This window comes from Taudactylus pleione, unplaced genomic scaffold (genome assembly GCF_031769625.1).
Source record: "Taudactylus pleione unplaced genomic scaffold, aTauple2 ptg000302l, whole genome shotgun sequence".
Taxonomy (NCBI): Eukaryota; Metazoa; Chordata; class Amphibia; order Anura; family Myobatrachidae; genus Taudactylus; species Taudactylus pleione.
The window spans coordinates 9,180,464-9,196,199 of NW_028284703.1; the positions used below are offsets into that span (position 1 = coordinate 9,180,464).

General features: G+C 47.1%; 1 protein-coding gene across 5 annotated transcripts in view; it reads left to right on the forward strand.

Moving 5' to 3' along the window:
* Positions 1-13,418: 13,418 nt before the first annotated feature.
* The window catches only part of FAM114A1 (family with sequence similarity 114 member A1), a 37,106-nt gene continuing 34,788 nt past the window's right edge, over positions 13,419-15,736 (forward strand). Inside the window, exon 1 of one of the 5 annotated variants that reach the window (XM_088442019.1) lies at positions 13,419-13,469. Coding sequence is in view for 1 of the 5 variants with exons in the window: in XM_088442018.1 (XP_088298144.1) it covers positions 14,507-14,531 (25 nt within the window). In the remaining 4 variants the exon portion in view is untranslated. The other 4 variants (XM_088442022.1, XM_088442021.1, XM_088442020.1 and 1 more) reach the window with 4 other exon arrangements.

A 15,736-nucleotide genomic window follows, 5' to 3' on the forward strand; every position in this document is an offset into this window, starting at 1 on the left:
ACTTTAGTGTGTGTGGTTGCCCGCATTCTCCTGGGTAGAGGACTCCTTCCTTACACACACACACAGCAGCAGGGAAGCAGCACACCAGTCTGGATGCAAGTACAAGCTGGTCGGCGCCAGTCTTTATTGTACAATGTCAGAAACATAAAGAAAACATAAATATAAATCCTAGCCCTGTCGGGGCACTAACTTCACAGGTAGTTCCCTCACTACCAGAACCTGGCAGGGCCTAATGCCCTTGCCAGCAACAAAGCACAGCACAACACTTACAGTTAGGTTTTCCAAGTGTCTCTGAGCAAACTCCCTGTCTGCTCTCCCAGGTGAGACAATCAGCCCTAAACACACTAGGCTTATATTGGCCACTCAGGTGAAAAACTAACAAGCCTGTTACCAGGCTGCGAGAACCAAAACCTGGAGTGGCCGTGGGTGGAGCCCTCCCTCTCCTCTCACCCACAACCCCCAGGTCCCAAACCGGCTTTTCAAAAAGCCGAAACTCAAGCCTGCTACACTGCAGACTTTCTCCTGGGGATTTTAAACACATAGGACAGGAATCTGGGATAAATGTCCCTGCCACAGACCACTTTACCAGTGATCCTATCACAACTGTTATTGCCTTCTCTTCTATGTTTGAAAATGCATCCTTACTATTGAGAGAAATTACGTCAATCACCGGGAGAATGTCTCGACGGCCATTTTCCCAGTCATCTGCGCATGCGCAGTAGAAGTGTCCCCAGTAATAAGGCACGCACGCCATGTTACCGGAGACCTGTGCATGTGCAGTAGAGGTGTCCCCTGTACCATATTGTGGGTGTCATGTTACCGGAGACCGGCGTATACGCAGTAGACTCTGGCACAATGCCATATTCTACAGAGGAGAGGGGGCCCACACGGAGTGGTCTGCAGATGGGCCCACTCCTCTCTTAAACCACCCCTGATTAAACTGGCTCCTACTGTGTCAATGTCTAATCAATTTCTCTCATCTGAGTTCATAGGTGAGAATACACATTCCAGAAGAGGTTAGTTTCTGCAAGTGGGAATAGAAATTCCTCCACAGTTGAAAACACCGAAACATCAATTCCTTCCTCAATTATTGTTTTTTTTTAAAAGATGAACCCATTTATCTTCTAAGTATAGACTGGCTTCTGAATTAGAAGTCCACTTCTCCCAGTTTGATTGAAGATGCCTTTCAAGAATTTTCTAATGGTCAAAAATATTGTTCTTTATCAATATTAATGGAAGAAATTTGCTGTACAACTGCTGAAGATGATCTAGCACCAGACCAGCCAGACCAGCTTATATTTTACTTTGAGGTTAGCCCAAGCCAGGACAAAATGGCTAATTCCTCTGTAGGATTTAGAGCTACATACTTTTCAATATAGTTCATACAGGCATCGTAATACTCGTCACACTGGCTATGATTCTGAACACATTGTTCGGTTAAGTCCCTCCTCATCGTGCAATGCTTGCAGCATTGGATAGGCTTCTGTGGGCAGAAAATGCTCTTCTTTTCTGTCACAAATGTTCTCAACAAGTTTGCTGAGACTGGCTAATAGATCTATAGCTGTCATTTCCTCACTCTGTGTTTGCTTAATGCAATTGTGGAACACTGAGCTGGCACTGTAGGAATGCCTACCCTCCAACATGACCCCTTCCATCAGGTACAAAATGCTCTGCTCCTGGACTTCCCACCTAATTTGTGATTGCAGTCACCTGTGTTGAACTAGTTTATTGATGAGACAGGTGTTTCACCACAGGTGTCTGCAATCATAAATTGAAAGTGAAGTCCAGGAGCAGAACATTTTGTACCAAATGGAATGGGTCATGTTGGAGGGTCTGGGAATGTAAGCCACAACATGGATGTGTTCCAGGTCCAAATCTATATTTCAGGGTTTGGGAAAAGGAATTAAGATTTCAGAGTATTAAACATAGATAGTTACTATCCTGTCAATTGCTGGAGACAAAGACAACCACTTTGGTTTTGAATGTTGTAAAATGTCTTTGTACTGTGCATCAGCAAAATGACAAAACTCTCCTAGACCTGCCACATAGACAGTATATATATGTGAATATCTTACAATTGTTTCTACATCAACTGCTAACACATCACTGGCACTTTTAATACTGTTGTGTAAAATGTGGGCAACACACCCCATTCCAAAAATGTTCCTTTTAAATGTGACTTTAGTTTCACAAAAACATTGCCTTTTTCACCGCGGTTGACTCTTCCAAAGTTGGTGTTCGTATTACCTGCAGATAATGCTATTATTTTATCTGTCAGCTAATATTTGTTCAGAATTTCAATAATCAAACCTGAGATCAGGTCAGAGGTTTCTCCCTGAAGCTTAGTAATGTGAATCCTTTTCACCATGATACCTATACCTTACCTATACCTTACATAAAGAAGCCAACAAGAACTTATGCCTTTATGATTGGAACTGTCTATCATACCCCGGCCTCACTTCTTGGTCTTTTGCCCTTAATCTTTCTCCCTCACTGATTGCTGGGCCTACCCATCTTCCGCCCTTCACTTGGGCATCCTGAAAACTATTTTTTGGGACGCCTGAATGCACACCCAGAAACCGGTACGTTCCCATAAAAACCCGGGATGTACTCAGCACCGGATGTGGATGGCTACCTAATGGTATATTACAAAACTTTTGCTCTGCAACTTATCACACATATGGTCCACCTGTTTCTCAAAATTATGCATGGTGCCCCTTATCACCCAGACTCAACGATCTCCCGTATCATAGTTATACCTAAACCCGGTAAAGACTCCATCCTTTGCACCAATTATTGGCCCATCTCCCTGCTGAATACGGACCTCAAACTTTTTGCCACGGTCTTGGCCACTAGGCTAAATACAGTCCTAGCCTCGTTGATTGACCCTGACCAGTTGGGATTTATTCCAAATCGTCATGCCTCAGATAACACTAGGCATACCGTCTATTTGATTCATCACATCAATACTGTACCTCTACTACACCCTCAGTAGTTCTTGCATTAGACGCAGAGAAGGCCATTCTTATTTTCCACGTTGTCTTCTTTTGGTTTCCAAGGTCATTTTGTTATGGCTATTAAGGCTCTCTATTCCTGCCCCTCATCTATGGTTATGACATATGGTCTTTGCTCCCCTCGATTTAATTTAAATAACAGCAGCCATCAAGGCTGTCAGTTATCCCTTTTAATTTCATCTTTATGCATAGAATCCATGGCAGCCCGTATTAGATCCAACGTAAATATTGGAGGGTTCTCTGTGGGACACAAACAATATAAACTATCTCTATTTGCGGATGATGTCCTCCTAATGCTTTCTAATCCTTTAATATCTCTCCCCAATTTACAAAAGGAACTTCTTTTATATGGCTCTCTTTCATGGTATAAGGTTAACCACTCCAAATCCGATGCCCTGGCGTTAAACATCCCTTCCCATGTTTATTCGATTCTAACCTCTAAATTTTCATTTTTATGGAGACCCTCAGCCATTAAATATTTAGGGATATTTATATGCAAATCCTATTCTGCTCTTTATCGTGCCAACTATACCCCTATGATAAATTCACTCACGCATGATTTGGTTAGATGGAGCCACCTGTACATTTCATGGATAGGCAGGATTAATGTTCTCAAAATTAATTTCCTTCCATGTATATTATACCTATTCCAAGCTGTACCTGTGACAGTACCGCGCACCACTCTAGCTTCTCTACAGAAACATTGTGACAAGTTTATCAGGGCGAGTGTTAAGCCCAGAGTCAAACATACGATTCTAAGTAAAAGTGAGACTTCGGGTGGCTTGGGTCTCCCCATTTTACACTCATACTAGACAGCATGCCAACCGTATCATTTCTTGCCACTCACCTCCAGGGGTGAAAAAATGGGTAGATATCAAAAATTGTTGCAAAGCTATTCACTTGACTCCCTGATTTGGCTTCCCAGATGACGTAGACCAACCACGGCCTACTTGATTTCCACTGTCAATTTTACTCTCAATCTGTGGGACAAAACAAGTTCTACTTACAACCTCTCCTCCTATCTATCACCCTTGTCCCCAATTTGGGATCATCCTGATTTTCCTCCAGGTTGTGTATGTTCAATGGCTGCACCGTGGTGTAAGCGTGGCATAACTTGATTTTTTCATATCAAAGGGAACATTGCCCCTTCTTCATTTAGTGAACTTCAGGAGCTATTTGGCGTTCCCTCCTTGTCTCAATATCAATACACTCAAATTAACAGTTTTCTCCACTCTCAACTTAAATCCTCTCCACTACGATTGCCTATCTCATTTGAACATATGTGTTTGTATTCAATTGGAAGGAGGGGGAACATTTCAACGATTTATAATTCAGTTCTTGTCCCTGATCCCCTTTGCACGAACTGCATGAACTAGCATGGGAACTAGCTCTGTCTAAGGGGCCTAATCATCAAATGATAAATAGCCCGGTAACCATGCAAAAATGCTAGTTTCCGCATTTTTAGGTTACGAGATAATCATCATCAGGGGTCCGATATTCAGCAAACGTTTGCTTCCGAGAACAAGCGCCATCTTCAGATAGCACTTGTTCTCGGATCCCCGCTTGTTCTCGGATCTATAGGAAGAAGTTACGAGGATGTGAAGAGGGATCTGTCTTCTCACGGACTCCCCGGTGGCTTTGCGCATGCGTGAGCTCGAGTCACGCATGATTAGCCGGGCCGGCAGGGAGGAGGTAAGTAACGCAACTACATCTATAGCCGCGATACTAGCTGAGGGGACAGCTGCTCTTCGGAGCAGCTGTCCCCGCATCGGAGCAATAATCAATTGCTCCGGTGTCAAGTTTCCCCCGCTGCAAGTTGGATACTTAAGTATCCCTCGCAGCGAGACCAATACTTAATCACCGGTGATGAATAGGCCCCTAAGTCCTTAGATTTGGGAAAAGATTAGAATACGTATAGCTAAAGCTTCTATTTGCGTGGCAACCAATGAAACCTGTTATAAAGTTTATACCCGGTGGTATCTGGTTTCCATTAGACTTCACGCCATGTTTCCTGCGACATCTATTCAATGTTGGAGGATATGTACGGAAGAAGGGACTTCTATCACATATGGTGGACATGCCCTTCCATTCGTTCTTTCTGGAACTTAGGGCCTGATTCAGACCTGGTCGCGAGCGCTGAGCGCTCGCAACCGGGTCGATGGTGGCCCACCGGGCATGCACACGACGGAGCCGGCTCTGTCGTGCGCATGCGCGAGACCTGGATAGCGACGGGCGCTCCGTCGCTCTGGGTCTCGCACCAAAGGGGACGAGCTGTCGATGGTGAGTGACAGCTTGCCCCGTTTGGTAGGCGGGCAGGGGGGGTGGCTGGCCAAACGGAGGCGTTCCCAAAGGAACGCCTGCCGTTTGGGGGCGGCCCCACTGACATCACCAGTGATGTCAGTGGGAGAGCTTCCGGCTCTCTGGGGCCTGCGGCCACAAGAAGACCCTACCACAAGGGTCTCGTCACAAGCCCGATGGTCGCGATGGTCTTGACCATCGCGACCATCATCCTGGCCGCTCGCAATAGCTGTGGGTGGTCACCCACAGCGATGCGAGCGGCCAGGAGGCCGCACCATAAAAAAAAAAAAAAAAGCCTCTGAATCAGGCCCTTAGTTGGTAGTCTGATTACTAGAACTCTGGGCCCTGGTATTAATCTTGAACCTGCTGTGACTTTGTTATGCGCCCTGATCCCTGGGTTACCTAAACCTCAGGACAAATTAATTACCCATATGTGCAATACTGCTAAATCCCAGGAGAGCAGCTTTGGTGGCAAAAATCAATTATATAGCTTCTATGGAATGTATCACTAGCCTACAAAACAACACGGTTGCTACATTTCATGATACTTGGTCCCCTTGGTATCTGGCGCAATCCCTAACTATACCCGGACCCTGCTGATATTTTTGTCTTTATCCACATTTTATACCTTTTATTATTTTCCCCCCACCCCTTATCTTTTTTCTTTTTACTATGTATATTATTTTTAATTTTGTTTTTCTTTCTCATTCGAACATAAAAAAAAGAAGGATGACCTCTTAGGCCCTCATTCAGAGCCACTCGCTATTTGCGGTCGTTCGTTCTAAAACAAGGGGTGGCTATTCAAATGAACCGTTCGCTGTTTGCGGTCTGTTCACGCCTCTAGGTCTGAACGAGCGAACAAAACTTCGTTTTTTGGAAAAATACGCCCCCTGGCCGCTCGCATCCTACGTCATGTCCGCTATTTATTCGATTAATCGAGTACATCGACCAGGGTATGAACTGCTCACTATTCTTGTGGTTGGTTTTTGCTACCACAATTTTGCGAGCAGTTCTGGCTATAAAAGAACCAAGTGACGTGGTCAATGACGCTGCTGTTTTAAATATGCACACCCATAAAACGCCCGTTTTGACCTTTAAGCACGCCTGCGATCGGATCTCCACTCCCCGTTTTCAAGCACCTTCCCCTGTTACCACCCACATACGCCTCATCCTGTCACTCAAATTATCAGGCATTCGCTATTTGGCGAGCACATGAATTTCGGCCGCACTGAGTGGTTCGCGCATGCGTATAACGATCCGTACGCATGCGCAGTTGGGCAAACATCGCTCGGATCGAACGAGCAGCCACTTGCGTCCGGCTCTGAATCAGGGCCTTAGTTGTTTAATCTCCATTCTATTTCAGATGGTCTTTTCTATAATACGTTAGCGATCTCTTTCGTAATACTTTCTATTTGTTAATTAATGTACTTTTCGTATATATTGATATTTTGATGTGTGGTCACTCTACCCACCTTCATTGTATTCTAATATTGCTATGCTGACCATATTTGTATCTTCTTGGTTGGTTAACCTCAATAAAAATCTTGCATGTATAGCATCCCTAGACTAAAGAAGTATTTTAACATTTTCCTTATTTACCCCCTTTTATCAACACCAAGGGAACTGCAGCTCGGGGACGCTGGCTCTCTTTGATTTCAGTGTATTCATTCAGTGTGTTCTATAAATGTTGACAATTAGCAGGTGTAATACTCTGGGAAAAGCTTGCTACATATTATTCCCCATTGCCTCCCACAAATGGTCAATGCCTCTCAATCAATTTGCAAATAAAGCCTCACTGCGAGCGATACTGGTAATGTAACCTGACACATGAGAGGTGCGACTCAGACGCACTCACAGATTTTCAATAATCGCTCGACTGTGTAAACATCGGCAATGCCTCCATCTCTGAATTAAGCCCTCTATCTGCTCCCAAAAAACATACCCCACACCACCATCACCACCAAGTAACAGTGTAAATACTCAGCAATATGTGGCCCGTTTATCAGCATGAGAGGAATTGAGATTCGTCAGAAGAGGAACATCCTGAAATCCCCCGGCGTTCCTGTTCCTCAGTACACCATACACGGCAACAGTCCTGTTGTCAGCTGTCAAACGTCTAGACAGAGGAGGCGGTTCAGACCCGGACACTAAGCCACGATCGCTCGCATCTAAAAGGGCCGGGTATGCAAATTCCGCGATCACACTGTCTGGTGTAAGGACGCCCTCTATGTCTTAGAGAGTGACGGCAGAGTGAGCGCACGCCGGTATAAAGACGCCCACTTTTCTTACTTTGGACACGTCATCTCCAGGAAGTGTATAATATATCAGAACCATCGAGAACCATCAGAGTTGCACGCAGCGCTTGAGGTAGACCCTACCCCACCGCAAGCACTGTGATCACTGCAGGCTGAAATACAACCAAGTGACGTGTACAATGACGCCTCCATGCTAATTATACACACCCATAAAACTCAGTTTTGACGGCCAGACACGCCTGCGTTCGCAGCCCCACTCCCCTGTTCACAACACCTTCCCCTGTTACGCATGCGCAGACGGGTGACAATCGCCCATAGCGAGCGATCGTGGCTTAGCGTCCGGGTCTGAATCAGGCCCAAAAGTTAAATATAATCATTAACTCCATCGGCAATAATGGTTGCAGCTGTTTCAACTTTTTATGTTCTTTTTAAAAAAAACAAAAAACACATTATTAATGGTTTACACCAGTGGTTCCCAAACTGTGCACCGTGGCACCCTAGGGTGACTCGAGACACTTGCAGGGGTGCCTCAGGTTGGTGGTCCAGCACCAAATCAAATTATTTATGGTCAATGTAATAAATAATTTGGCCCCTTAAAAAGTGGGAGGCACATATAGAAACCATTGTAATTCCTTCACCGTTCACCTGATTTGGATGTAATCACCCTCAAATTAAATCTGAAAGTCTGCAGTTAAAGCACATCTTGTTTGTTTCATTTCAAAGCCATTGTGGTGGTGAATAGAGGCCAAAATATGAAAATTCTGTCAATGTCCCAATATTTATGCACCTGACTGTATATATATATATATATATATATATATATATATATATATATATATATATATATATTAGGGGTGTGCACCGGACACTTTTCGTGTTTTGTGTTTTGGTTTTGGATCTGGATCTTTCTTCGTGTTTTGGATCTGGATTGGTTTTGCCAAAACCACCCTTCCGTGTTTTGGGTTCTGGGTTTTGTGTTTTGGATCTGGATTTTTTCTTAAAAAATAAAAAAAAAACGCTAAAATCACATAAATGGGCCTTTTTTTGTTCCTACGCTATTAATAACCCCAATAACATTAATTTCCACTCATTTCCACTCTATTCTGAACACCTCACACCTCACAATATTGTTTTTAGGCCAAAAGGTTGTACCGAGGAAGCTGGATGACTATGCTAAGCGACACAAGGGGGCGGCACAAACACGTGGCCCATCTAGGAGTGGCACTGCAGTGGCAGACAGGAAGCCAATCAGCGTTATGGTGCCCATTTGCATGTAGCACGAACCCGGGAGATCCGTGCTACATGCATCTGTGTGATTGGCACAGAGCAATGACAGGTCCGTGAGACCCGTCTGTGCTGCTGTGGTAAAAAAAAAAAAAAAAACCTGTGTAAAAAAAGAAAAAAATGGCGTGCACCCCCCCAAAAAAGAGCAACCAGCCCCGGGCATTAGTAACCCAGTGCTGGGTGTGCTTAAATACAGGGGACAAATGACGTAGGGGTCCCCTGTACTTAAGCACAACCAGCACCGGGCTAGTCAGAACCAGCGCTGGTTGCCAAAATACGGGGGACAAACGACGTAGGGGTCCCCTGTATTCTGCGCAACCAGCTCTGGGCTCTGATCCGGTCCTGGTTCTGGAAATATAGGGGACAAAAAATGAGTAGGGTTCCCCTGTATGTTCCAGAACCAGCACTGGACTTTTTCTAGCGGGGGGCTGATGCCACAGCCAGGGGAGCCCTTTCACCGGGCCCCCCAGCCGCAGCATCAACCCTGACCGCTAGTCAGCCCAGGCCGGGGATCCCTGGAGAGCTGGGGACCCCCCCAATAAAGGGGTCACCCTCTCCAGGGCACCCCAGGCCCAGGCTGATAGCCCGGGGCTATCCCCGCCACCCCTGGTGGCGGTGGGTGGCGGGTTGATTGTGTGGTGTGGTGTAAATAAAGAATATCAAACATTGTCTTTACAAGTAGAACTGCAAGTCCCAGCTAGCCTGCCCCGCATGCTGGTACTTGGAGAACCACAAGTACCAGCATGCAGGGCATTAAGGGCCCACTAGTACCTGTAGTTCACCTGTAAAAAAAATGTTTAAAAAAACACAGGACACACACACCGTGACAGTATAAGTTTATTAAACATACATACACACACACACATGTACACATACTCACCTATGTAACCTGTAGCATCGGTCCACTTGTCCGGTAAAGTATCCCTAGGGGACCTGTGAAAAAAAACATACTCACCATCTCCTATGCGAGGTTCTGTCCTCTTCGTTCCAAAGTAGGCATCCCCGGACTTGGCAAAAAAAAAAAACGAAAACGCGATCCACGAACTTAGTACCGTTCTATAGAACGGTACTTCCCGAATGAGAGCTTAGCGGCGGGGTATCACCATGGAAACCCCGCTGCTAAGCGTTCATTGGCTGAGAGAGGTCATCTCCCGTCTCTCAGCCAATGAACGGCTCCCTCCATTGTAGTCAATGGTGGGAACCGCAGGGTAAACTTTAATAACCTTGCGGCTCCCAGCATTGACTACAATGGAGGGAGCCGTTCATTGGCTGAGAGAGACGGGAGATGGCCTCTCTCAGCCAATGAACGCTTAGCAGCGGGGTTTCCATGGTGATACCCCGCCGCTAAGCTCTCATTCGGGAAGTACCGTTCTATAGAACGGTACTAAGTTCGTGGATCGCGTTTTCGTTTTTTTTTTTTGCCAAGTCCGGGGATGCCTACTTTGGAACGAAGAGGACAGAACCTCGCATAGGAGATGGTGAGTATGTTTTTTTTCACAGGTCCCCTAGGGATACTTTACCGGACAAGTGGACCGATGCTACAGGGTTACATAGGTGAGTATGTGTACATGTGTGTGTGTGTATGTATGTTTAATAAACTTATACTGTCACGGTGTGTGTGTCCTGTGTTTTTTTTAAACATTTTTTTACAGGTGAACTACAGGTACTAGTGGGCCCTTAATGCCCTGCATGCTGGTACTTGTGGTTCTCCAAGTACCAGCATGCGGGGCAGGCTTGCTGGGACTTGCAGTTCTACTTGTAAAGACAATGTTTGATATTCTTTATTTACACCACACCACACAATCAACCCGCCACCCACCGCCACCAGGGGTGGCGGGGATAGCCCCGGGCTATCAGCCTGGGCCTGGGGTGCCCTGGAGAGGGTGACCCCTTTATTGGGGGGGTCCCCAGCTCTCCAGGGATCCCCGGCCTGGGCTGACTAGCGGTCAGGGCTGATGCTGCGGCTGGGGGGCCCGGTGAAAGGGCTCCCCTGGCTGTGGCATCAGCCCCCCGCTAGAAAAAGTCCAGTGCTGGTTCTGGAACATACAGGGGAACCCTACTCATTTTTTTCCCCTGTATTTCCAGAACCAGGACCGGATCAGAGCCCAGAGCTGGTTGCGCAGAATACGGGGGACCCCTACGTCGTTTGTCCCCCGTATTTTGGCAACCAGCTCTGGTTCTGACTAGCCCGGTGCTGGTTGTGTTTAAGTACAGGGGACCCCTATGTCGTTTGTCCCCTGTATTTAAGCACACCCAGCACTGGGTCACTAATGCCCGGGGCTGGTTGCTCTTTTTTTTGGGGGGGGGCACGCCATTTTTTTCTCTTTTTACACAGGTTTTTTTTTTTTTATTTACCACAGCAGCACAGACGGGTCTCACGGACCCGTTAGTGCTCTGTGTCAATGACACAGATGCAAGTAGCACGGATCTCCTGGTCCGTGCGTGCATCTGTGTCATTGAAATACACAGCAGCACAGACGGGTCTCACTGACCCATCTGTGCTCTGTGTCACTGTCAATCACACAGATGCATGTAGCACGGATCTCACGAGTCCGTGCTACATGCAAATGAGCACCATAATGCTGATTGGCTGAGAGCCGTGACAGACGGCTCTGTCAGCCAATCAGCACTTTGCCCATTAAAGGCAAAGGCATTTTTTTTTAAATGGCCGCTCGAGGCAAAACCTCGAGATCCGACAGCAGATCTCGAGGTTTTGCCTCGGGAGAGGGATCCGGGGCAGACAGGGAGATCCGAGCTTGGGCTCGGATCGCCCCGGATCCCCGAAGTTCGGGTGGGTTCGGTTCTCAGGGAACCGAACCCGCTCATCCCTAATATATATATATATATATATATATATATATACACACACACACACACACACACACACACACAATGGCATAACTAGGGTATTTGGAGCCCAGGGCAAATTTTAAAATGGAGCCCCTCCCCCCAGTATGTGTGCACGCCTCAGGCACACGCTGCGAAAAATGGGCATGGTCACAAGGGGCGTGGCCACTGAAAAATGGGGCATGTCAACATGACACGCGCCCCTTTCTTGTCACTGGGAACATTTCTTTCCATTTGCGCCTTAATGCAGTGCCCCCTATGCAGTGCCCCTAGTAGTGGTCCCCCTTATGCATGCCCCCCAGTAGTACCCCTTACATAGTACTCCCAGTATACAATGCCCCCATTAGTGGTCCCTCTTATGCAGGCCCCCAGTAGTGCCCCTTATACAGTACCCCCAGTAGTGGTTCCCCTTATGCAGTGCCCCTTACACAGTGCCCCCTGTAGTGGTCCCCGTTATGCAGCCCCCCATTAGTTCCCCTTATACAGTGCCCCCAGTAGTGGTCCCCCATATGCAGGCCCCCAGTAGTGATCCCCCATATGCAGTGCCCTTTAAACAGTGCTCCCAGGAGTGATCCTCCCTTATGCAGGCCCCCAGTAGTGCCCCTTATACAGTGCCCCCAGTAGTTGTCCCCCTCATGCAGGGCCCCAGTATTTATCCCCCCTATGCAGTGCCCCCTGTAGTGGTGGTCCCTTTTCAATGCCCCCTGTAGTGGTCCCCCCTGTGCATTGACCCCTGTAGTAAGCCCCTTATATAGTGCCCCAGTAGGAGTCCCCCTTGATGCAGTGCCCCCAGTAGTAGTCCCCCCCAATGCAGTGCCCCCAGTAGTGGTCCCGTCCCCAAAGCAGTGCCCCAGTAGTCTCCTCCTTAGTAATAGTCCCCCCCATGCAGTGCCCCCAGTATAAGTGCCCCCCCCGACAAATACACACTGAAATTAAGCAATAAAAGAAAAATACTTACCTGAATCCACGCTCCAGTCCCGGCCTCCATCCACACGTCAATCCTCCCGGGCTGGCGCGCTCTTTATTATGGGAGAGACGTCGTGGCGTTTCTCCCATTACCCACTGCAGGAGCCGGAAGGGAGCCGGCTCTTGCAGTGAGCGCTGCAGCAGTCAATGGGAGTCTATCTGACTCTCATTGGCTGCTGTTTAACACACACATCACCGCCAGTGTTGGCGGAGATGTGTGTGCAGCAGCAGCAAATGAGAGTCTGTCTGACTCTCATTGGCTGCTGATTAACACACACATCACTGGCAGGCGATGTGTGTGTTATGCACAGAATGAGCCCACCCACCTGCCACCCTCCTCCTGGTGCTATTGAGCAAGCACTCAGGGGAGGGAAGGGGCTCAGCTGTGCAGCACAGGACCGGCGCTGGGAAGCCTAGCGCCGGTCCTATGTAGTGCTGTCCGCACTCACTGCGGTCGGCACTACACACAAACAGTACTCTGCCATAAAGACTTATTTTTCTTTTCTTGCTTTGTTGAAAACTGTGATCTAAAATAAATGTTCGACTATTAAATGTTTATGGCAATGTCGATGTAAAATTATAAATAGTTTATATATATATATATTATTTATATACATACACACATGTGGCTCCTCATGTAAGATGCTGTTTCTGTAGCACTGTTATCATTCATGATCTGTGCCCTGTACACCCTGCTACCTGGGACATGTGCCATGATGAATACTGTGTCTTGTCTGCCATCAGTGTACGTGGCAGGGAGGGAGGAGCGACCCGGAATATTGCTGGGAGGAGGGACAGCTGGACGGTAAGGAAATTATCATTATTCCTTTTCTGTTTACACTAGGAGAACATTAATGCACCAGGTACTGCTGTATATATACACACATAACACTGCAGAGTGCACAGCGTGATCTGCACTCTGCAACAATGTAACAACTTATACACACACTGCGGCATTATTGCCTAAAGGGCTACAGTCAGAGCTAAATGTAACAATATATGCACTCATAGGTGCGCCAATAACCACACTGCCAGAAGTAACATATGAACACTAATGTGATTGTATTCATTGTAAAATGAGCACATTCAGATAAATAATTTTAAGGACTATGTAAAAAAAAAAAAAGTTGGACTGGCGCTAATCACCAAGTCCACTGGTAGGTGGCGCTGTAGTCTTTATAAATAAAAACTTATTTGACTTATTTCACATTAAAGCACTAGAGGGAAAACAGTATGGTAACGGTAATGGGGATTCCTGTCTGCAGTGCTGAGAGACAAAGTTGTAGATTGAGTGCAAAATAGTAATATAAATACTCATACAATAAGTTCAGTGTCAGCACTGCAGCATCGGAGCTGATTATTACAAGTGCATAAAATACTTATGACTGTTGCCTCTCTGATCTGTATTTGCAGAGTAATTGCAATTACATGAGAGTAATACACTGAGTGGGGCTATTGTGGAACTACAAGTGACATCATGCTTTAGCAGCATCTGGCTGGGATTTTTGCCATTCAAATCAACTGCATTAGGCCATGCCTCACTCTAGTGTCTGGAAATGTGGACACTAGGTTTTTTTTTCCTCAATAACTTCATTGGTGAATTGAGGGCGGGGAGCTGGTGCTTTAACTCCATGGTGTCCGGATAAGATTGAGCAGTGATGTAATGAAGTTATTTTACACCCCCTCCTCTGTGAGGAGACAATATTGGAGGAGATATAAGAGTTATTAAAATTCCAGTAATAAACTGTAACGTGTTTCCTACTGTAAGCCAATGTCAGCCAGCATGGGGAGGGTTAAGCTGAGAGCATACAGCGTGGCAGTGTGTGTAGCTGCTACTACTGCATGTATCACATCTGGCTGCTGGGAGGTAGGTGTATGTACTGAGCCTGGGCTTCACCCACCAACACCATTATATTTCTATATAGTGTATTCCTAGCAAACAGTTATTTTAATATGTAAAAGTTTTGGAAGGGGGAATACATTTTTAAATACCAAGGTTGATAGGAGATCCTACAGATGTCACTAGTGGGTGCAAGTGTGCAGAGTGAGATACACAGGCATTGTCTTAGCTGGAAAGCCTTACATTTATACTTATAATGTCATACGTCAGCTGCCAGTAAGTTTCCAGGGACGTATTGCTGCTGATTGGGTGCATCTAACTACATCATGTACCATACTGTGTTGGTGGATGTTAAAGCATAAAAGATCCCGTCATCATGTCATTTTTATTACATTTAATTCTAAAGCACATTTTTCCTTATAAAATAATTATTTTCAAATAACCTTAAGGTATGTAGAATAATAATCTGTACTAGTAATGTATGACACAGCAGATAAAGAGGAATGTAATAATACATGTTGTTGTCCTCTGACCCACGTCATTGTCCTCTTCTGCCCCGTGTCATTGTCCTCTTCTGCCCCCGTGTCGTTGTCCTCTTCTGCCCCCGTGTCGTTGTCCTCTTCTGCCCCCGTGTCGTTGTCCTCTTCTGCCCCCGTGTCGTTGTCCTCTTCTGCCCCCGTGTCGTTGTCCTCTTCTGCCCCCGTGTCGTTGTCCTCCTCTGCCCCCGTGTCGTTGTCCTCCTCTGCCCCCGTGTCGTTGTCCTCCTCTGCCCCCGTGTCGTTGTCCTCCTCTGCCCCCGTGTCGTTGTCCTCCTCTGCCCCCGTGTCGTTGTCCTCCTCTGCCCCCGTGTCGTTGTCCTCCTCTGCCCCGTGTCGTTGTCCTCCTCTGCCCCGTGTCGTTGTCCTCCTCTGCCCCCGTGTCGTTGTCCTCCTCTGCCCCCGTGTCGTTGTCCTCCTCTGCCCCCGTGTCGTTGTCCTCCTCTGCCCCCGTGTCGTTGTCCTCCTCTGCCCCCGTGTCGTTGTCCTCCTCTGCCCCCGTGTCGTTGTCCTCCTCTGCCCCCGTGTCGTTGTCCTCCTCTGCCCCCGTGTCGTTGTCCTCCTCTGCCCCCGTGTCGTTGTCCTCCTCTGCCCCCGTGTCGTTGTCCTCCTCTGCCCCCGTGTCGTTGTCCTCCTCTGCCCCCGTGTCCTTGTCCTCCTCTGCCCCCGTGTCCTTGTCCTCCTCTGCCCCCGTGT